This window comes from Mustelus asterias, chromosome 17, assembly GCF_964213995.1.
Source record: "Mustelus asterias chromosome 17, sMusAst1.hap1.1, whole genome shotgun sequence".
Classification (NCBI taxonomy): domain Eukaryota; kingdom Metazoa; phylum Chordata; class Chondrichthyes; order Carcharhiniformes; family Triakidae; genus Mustelus; species Mustelus asterias.
In genome coordinates, this window is record NC_135817.1 from 50406281 (window position 1) to 50413936 (window position 7656).

A 7656-nucleotide genomic window follows, 5' to 3' on the forward strand; every position below is an offset into this window, starting at 1 on the left:
GCACTTTAAAATGGCCAATCCTGAATTTCTGGCTATAACCTCTGTCTTTGTGTCTACTGAATACTTGACTTAATTGTGATTTCTCCAATGGTTAAATATTCTGACACTATCCAGACACGTTTATGAAAAATAACCACGCGGTGAAACCACTAGAAGGCTTCTCATATCTGTGGAACAATGCAGATTATTAGTAACTCCCTTCTGGAGAGAAATATAAGAGGAGACAAATCAGACGTCAAAATGAGAAATACACTATATTGGATCTGGATCTCAGAATTCTACAATCTTGCACGTGGAAGAAGTGTTTCCTAACATCTCTCTAAAATGAGCTGACTCAAGTTTTAAGGCTGTTTCCTTGTTCTAGACTCCCCACCAAATTTCTGCCTGTTTACCCCATCAATCCCTTTCAAAGTCCTAAAATTCTAATTTTCTGCCTCATAACCTAACCCTTAGAGCCCAGGTAATATTTTGGTACATTTTCACTGCTTTCTTTCCAAGGCCAATATATCCTTTCTAAGATGCAATGCCCAGAACCATACAATGTACTCCAGATATGTTCTGACCAGTGATTTGTACCAATGTAGCAAAATGCCTTACCTTTTATGTTTCAGTTCTCTCGTTACAAAGGCTAACATTCCAGTTGTCATTTTGATGATTGCTATTAAATTTTAGTCAACTGTATCAGGACCACTTTGGACCTTATTGTTGCTAGCTTTTCACCAACCAGTGCCGGGGGCATTGCCATTTATGCTCGTGGTGAACACTGGCACAAAATCACCTCCATCATTTCAGATCTAAATGATCCTTCTACAGAACTGAAGAAGGATAGAAATATACAGAATGATATAGTTGGAAAGGAGTGGGGGGTGGGGCGCCTTCGGTGGGACTGGAAGACCGGCCCTGAGTCTAAAGAATTGCAATGTACATTTTTGGTAAAATTAGTGAAAGAAAAGACAGCAGAGTTTGAAGTTTTATTTATTTACACATACACAAACAATTCCTTTCTGTTTTTCAGTCTGTTCACAGCCTCTGGGAATGGAAAATGGAACTATTACAGATGATCAGATAACTGCTTCATCCTTCATAAGTTCGTGGTGGGGTTCTTGGAAACCATCACTTGCACGTCTGGATCGAGAAGGCCGAATCAATGCATGGAAAGCAAATGTATGTGGAAGGAAAGCTTAAATTATCTAACTGCCTGATGACTAAATGATTCATTTATATTAATGTAATCCCATTGAAGGAATAAGTTAACATCAATCTTGGATTTTTTTTGCCTTTCATGGCCACCAGACATCTGGAAGAGCTTTATGGCCAAAGAAGTAGAGATGCTGTTGTAATGTAATAAATGTGGCAGCCAATTTGCACAAAGCAAGCTCCAAACAGCAGTGTAATAATATCAGATTACATTTTTTGTGATGTTGATTGAGGGATAAATATTGGCCAGGACACCAGGGATAAACTCCCCTGTTCTTCGAAATAGTGCCATGGGATCTTTCTCACCTACCTGAAAAGGTGGACGGGTCCTGAGTTTAGTGTCTCATTAGAAACAGTGCAACATTCCCTCTGTGATACACTGGAATGTTAATTGTTTGAGCAATACTTAAATTGATCTTTTGTGCTCCAGTCCTGGGGTGGCATTCTCCCATTTTGAGACCAAGTCCCGTGGCGGGGAGTGTTTCCTACTGCCTTTGGTGGTAATACACGCCAAATCATAGAATCCCTACAGTTCAGAAGGAAGCCATTCACCCATCGAGCCTGCACTGACAACAATCCCACCCAGACCCTATCCCCGTAACCCCAGGTATTTAGGCTGCTAATCCCCTTAACCTACACATTTTGGGAATTTAAGAGGCAATTTAGCATGGCCAATCAACCTAACCTGCACATCTTTGGACAGTGGGAGGAAACTGGAACACCCGGAGGAAACCCACGCAGACACGGGGCGAATGTGCAAACTTCACGCAGTCACCCGAGGCCGGAGTTGGACCCGGGTCCCTGGTGCAGTGAGGCAGCAGTGCTAACCACTGTGCTGCCACATGACTTCCAGCCACGACTTCTTTAATTATGCACAAAGGTTTTTTTATGCCGTCTTCAGTGGCTGGGTATGCCCAGATGGTGCGTAGTCCATTTTCGTGCCGGGTACCATTTTGAAAGGGTGCCCAACATCACTGACCTGGTATTGAAGAAAGAAGGTGGACCTCCTGAAAATGAAGATAGGTCTCCGGGAGCACTCTGAGGCTGAAAGATGGACCCTTTCCAGGACACCTAATCTGCACGATCCACCTGCAGGTGCTCCCCCAACCCACTACTGTGGTGTTCTAGGGTCCAGGGTTACGGGCGGCCTCCATCCTCAGGTCGGACCTTCACCCTGGTCTCTAGGGGTGTTTTCTGACCTGCAATGGTAGACACCAGAAGAAGATCCCGCTGTAAATTCACATTGTCATGAAACTGATCTGGGCCTCTTGACATATTCTCCCACTTAGCCTGCAATTGAACACTGGTGGGGGCTTGGGAGGGTTCCACCTCTGGTGTGTGACTTGAACTCTTAACCTTCTGACTCAAAGATAAGAGTATTTCCAACTGTGCCACACAATTTGATAATCCTTAGGCCTCAGTTTTGGAATTGTATTCATTAACAAGTATTATTTTATGAATCATCAGTATCGCAGGTCACTTGTCTTAATGTGTATAGTGAGTTGAAAATATTTAATCCACAAAGTTCTAACAGTAATTTTCCCTCTGGACCCAAGCAGAAAACATGATTCCCAATGTCATCTCCCTCCTCTACAGCTTTCTCCCAGTGTGGTGAAAATTGGTGTATCTTTTGCAAGATTTTAAAAGGAATCTGAAACGGGCACTGCAGAGTCAGATTTTGCAGTGTAGTGTATTTGTGAAGGTCAATACAGTAAAAATCTTTTGCACAACATATCCTTCCAAGCTATCCTTGGTACTGTGACACAGCAGTCAATCTTTACTCTGGCTGTGCATAAAACACTGACAAGAGTGTTTGTCAGTTTAAACACTTGGATAGCACAATTTATTGGAGTGGGATAGAAGAAAAAATGATACAGGAGAGAGTCAAACTCCAAGCCATGGTATCAATTTTAGTATAGAGTATAAAACAACTACTTAAATTCTAGTTTCCTGCAATCTGGTAACTTCATTACATTGTGAATGTAAGCCTACTTGTGACAAATAAATAAACATAAATCTCATTAAACCTGCCCTAACAAAAATCTTCTTATTGAACCAGAAACAAGACACGGATCCATGGCTTCAGGTTAGCTTTCAGAAGAAAATGAATATAAGTGGCATTATTACACAGGGGGCCAAGTCCTTGACCACCACAATGTTTGTGCAAAGCTATGCAGTGCATTTTAGCTCTGATGGCGAAATATGGCGACCATACACCAATCAGCCAGATGTGGGTGAAAAGGTAAGAGCATGATTTGCTGAAGGTTATAAGGAAAAGACAAGAATCTAATGTCTGTTTTATCAGTGCTGCTGTGGCATTAGTAGCATGTATCCACGCAGAGTTTTTTTGTGTGCTGGGGTGTATCACATCTAGAACGTTAAGTATGCGTGTGCCTTTGGTGGTAAATGAGTCCGGTTCAGCTGTAAAGTTTCTTATCATTAAATAGGCCGAATAAATGACTATTTGAACACGATTCTGGAGAACTGCCAGTCTGTGAAAATATATGAGAGTGAATTAGTACCTGCAACACTGTCAGCGTACCTGAACCACATGGACTGCAGTGGTTCAGGAAAGCAGGTCACCGCCACCTTTTCAAGAGCAATTAGGGATTGGCAATAAATGCTGGTCGTTCAAACCATGTTGCACAGTAAAAAAGGATTTTCTTTTGCTGAGTTATTGCTTAGGGAAAGGAGCAGGATAAACATAATGAAGCAATGGGGTTATGATGAATGAATTACTTTCATCATCCCATAATTCTCATTTTCTCAGGATTGCTGTGCCATCAGGTTAAATAAAAAACACTCTCTTAACCTGCTTTCATTTTTAAAAATTTGTAAGTGGAGGGTACAGTGATCCCTAATGCAAAATGTGTTCTTATCAAAACAATCTTCAGTAAAAAATGCAACACAGATCCATGTTACCAATTATTGTATGCTGATGGAATTGTTAATCCTAGTTTCTCTTCAAAGAAGGATTAAAACATATTTTTAATTTTACGCATATAAATTAGTTCTTCATAAGCCTAACCTCTTGATCTCATTATACTTTTTTTCCCCCCTTCGAATAAATTGTAACGTTTTATTCCATAGCAATCAGCATAATTTAGTTTGAAAAAACATATTCCAAGGAAAAAATATTGGCCGGAATTTTCTGACTGTTCACGCTGGAGGGATTTTCTGACTCTGCCACCGGCACGCCCCTGCCGTTATTTATTGGAAATTTATGGAATTTCCCACTGACTCTACCCGTGTCGGTGGGTAAACCGCGGCAGAGGTTCAGTGGGAAATTCCATTGACAGTTGTGAGACCAGAAGATCCCGCTGCTGGCAAATGGCGCACCACATTCCGCCATGGAGAGACCAGAAAATCCCCCCCACCCATTGTATCTAAGTTACATTAATCTACAATGAATAAATCATATTAGTAATAATTTTCAATATTTTACCAAAGAAATAGATGACTCATTTGTTGTTAAATTATAAGTAGGAATCTTGAATTGGATCATTCCACCACAACCAAGTGCTGACATCCCAGGTTGATGGTGGTTCTGAGACACAATTATGGTCATTGGAGGGTCCGAAAGGATCATTATGATTTTCACTATAAAAACAGGTAGTGCTGGAAAACCTCAGCAGGCCTGGCTGTATCTGTGGAGAGAGAAACGTTTTGAGTCCAATTCCAGTTCCGAAGATGAGTCATATTGAACTCCGACATGGGGCAGGAATTCCAGGCCACCGCAATGTGCTTTCCAGCAGCAGAGGCAGCACGCCATTAGCTGCTGGCAGGATCTTCCCCTCTTGGGAACTGGCTGCGGGGAGGGGCGTCGCCTTTGGCAGGACCAGAAGATCCCGCCAGCGGGAAGTGCTGGAAAATCCAGTCCATGGGCTCGAAGCGTTAACTGTTTCTCTCTCCACAGATCCTGCCAGACCAGCTGAGGTTTTCCAGCATTTTTGTTTATATTTCAGATCTCCAGCATCCGCAGTATTTTGCTTTCAGTATGATTTTCACTTTTGCTTAGTATTCAACCAGTATTGAGTGAGAAACTGAATGGCAGCACCACAACTTCCTCCAGATATGAGAAAGATGATGATCACCAGAGTGCTGGCATTGGCTGAGCCCATGGCTATTAACAATTGAGAACATCTTGAGATACTCAACTGACCTGAAAGGCCATAACTTGTCCAAGGAAAAGACAATGCACCCAGTGGAATATTGCTCGTATCCAGTTGAATATTGCTCGTATCCAGTTGAATATTGCTCCAAAAGCTGGGAGTGCGAGGTGGAAAGGGAAGATGAAGCAAATGCCTCGTGTATAGGAGCTGTTAAACATGCTTACGTATGCATAAGAATACTTGATTTTTAATTGATATCTTTAATTCACAGATATTCATAGGAAACACAGATTATTATCGACACAAAAAAAGCCACATCAATCCACCTATTTCTGCCAAATATATCCGGATTATTCCCAAAAACTGGCACAATTACATTGCACTTCGACTAGAATTAATGGGATGTGATTTTGAATGAAGATTTTTTTCCAAGGAGAAAGTAGAACCTTTTGTTTAAAAAAACTTTTCTAATTAAAATCATGCCTTTTAAAGAAGGACTTGACATGCCCAGAGAATTAAAAAGGCTGATGTGAAAAACAGGATGAATTTTAATTACTAGATATTGTGGTTACAATTAATTTGTAAAACATCTAAATATAATTCAGTATCAAGTTGGTTAATTGGATCTAAATCCTATATTGCATAGTATGTTGGTTTTGCCAGAGGTTTTTTAAAACAAAATTCTATAAAATGTATGGTACTTTAGATATGTTTAAATAAACAATATTGTTTCAACAATTTATTGGAGTTTACCTATATTAGTGGTGTGTTAAAAGGGAAGGGAAGTGGAGTGAGGGAAAGAAGAATGAGAGCGGAGAGAAAAGGAGGAGACACGATGGGTGTATGGTTGACAAATTATTTCAGCCAGGGTCAGGGAGTATAATATGTTGATTACTTTTGTATTGTTCTAATAAAACAAATTAGATTAACTGAACTAAGTGAGTCTGATTCTAAATGTTTGTTATGAAATAAAGAGGCTTAATATTCATGCCTCTCCATGTATTTACCTTCAAGAAGATTGACGAACAGGTGAAAGTTTAGTTATAATCAGAGAGGATATTATTGTTAAACTCTGGCCTATGCTATTGTATATTAGCCAGGGCATGATTTAAATGTAAAAATCTAACTATTAATAGGAGTGACAATCACTGTTCTTGGCAAGACCCTAACCCTGTGATAGTAATATTGATACCGTCAAATGTAAGAGGACCCTGCACAAAGCTGTGGGGAGATCTGATCTCTCTCTCTTTTAGGCAATCCCTCAGAGTCGAGAATGACTTGCTTCCATACTAAAAATTGAGTTCTCAGGTGACTGAGGAATCCGATGCATGACCTACAGTCTCTGAAACAGGTGGGGCAGACCATGCGGGAGGAGTGGGTGGGGTGCTGGCTTCAGCTTGCTCTCAGCGATGAAACACAATCATACCTGTGACCGCATGTATCCCTCATCTTACTGACCACTCCCTACTTCTAAGATCTATGCATCTCTTGTGACTGATATTCTCTAAACGATCATTCCTAGCACCCTGAAAGTTCAGCAGGTAATACGCAATTCAAATGGAATGCTGGCCTTTATTACAAAGGGAGTGGAGTGTAAAAATACAAGACCATAAGAAATAGGAGCAGAATTAGGCCATTCGGCCCATCCAGTCTGCTCTGCCATTCAATCATGGCTGATATGATTCTCATCCCCATTATCCTGCCTTCTCCCTGTAATCCTTGATTCCCTTATTAATCAAGAACCTATCTATCTCTGTCTTAAAAACACTCAATAACCTGGCCTCCACAGCTCTCTGTGGCAATGAGTTCTACAGATTCACCACCCTCTGGCTGAAGAAATTCCTCATCTCAGTTTTAAAGGAGTGTCCCTTCAGTCTGAGGTTGTGCCCTTGAGTTCTAGCCTCTCCCACTAGTGGAAACATCCTCTCCAAATCCACTCTATCTAGGCCTCTCACTACTCTGTAAGTTTCAATTAGATCCCCCCTCATCCTTCTAAATTCCATCGAGTATAGACCCAGACTCCTCAACCGTTCCTCATATGACAAACTCTTCATTCATTGGAATCATTCTTGTGAACCTCCTCTGGACCGCCTCCAAGGCCAGCACATCCATCCTTAGGTATGGGGCCAAAACTGCTCGCAATATTCCAAATGGGGTCTGACCAGAGCCTTATACAGCGTCAGCAGCACATTCCTGCTCTTGCATTCTAGCCCTCAAGAAATGAATGCTAACACTGAATTTGCCTTCCTAACTGCCAACTGAACCTGCATGTTAATCTTAAGAGAGTCCTGAACCAGGACTCCCAAATCCCTTTGTGCTTCACTTTGTCGAAGCCTTTCCCCATTTA

The 7656-nt window shown here is 41.3% G+C and overlaps 1 protein-coding gene across 1 annotated transcript in view; it reads left to right on the forward strand.

The window, feature by feature from the left end:
* f5 (coagulation factor V) overlaps positions 1 to 6273 on the forward strand; it is a 76879-nt gene extending 70606 nt beyond the window's left edge. The window contains exons 23-25 of the mRNA XM_078232629.1: positions 1016 to 1164; positions 3257 to 3439; positions 5581 to 6273. Of these exons, the coding sequence (XP_078088755.1) occupies positions 1016 to 1164; positions 3257 to 3439; positions 5581 to 5727 (479 nt within the window). The 3' untranslated portion in view covers positions 5728 to 6273. The remainder of the gene's footprint in view (positions 1 to 1015; positions 1165 to 3256; positions 3440 to 5580) is intronic.
* Positions 6274 to 7656: the final 1383 nt, after the last annotated feature.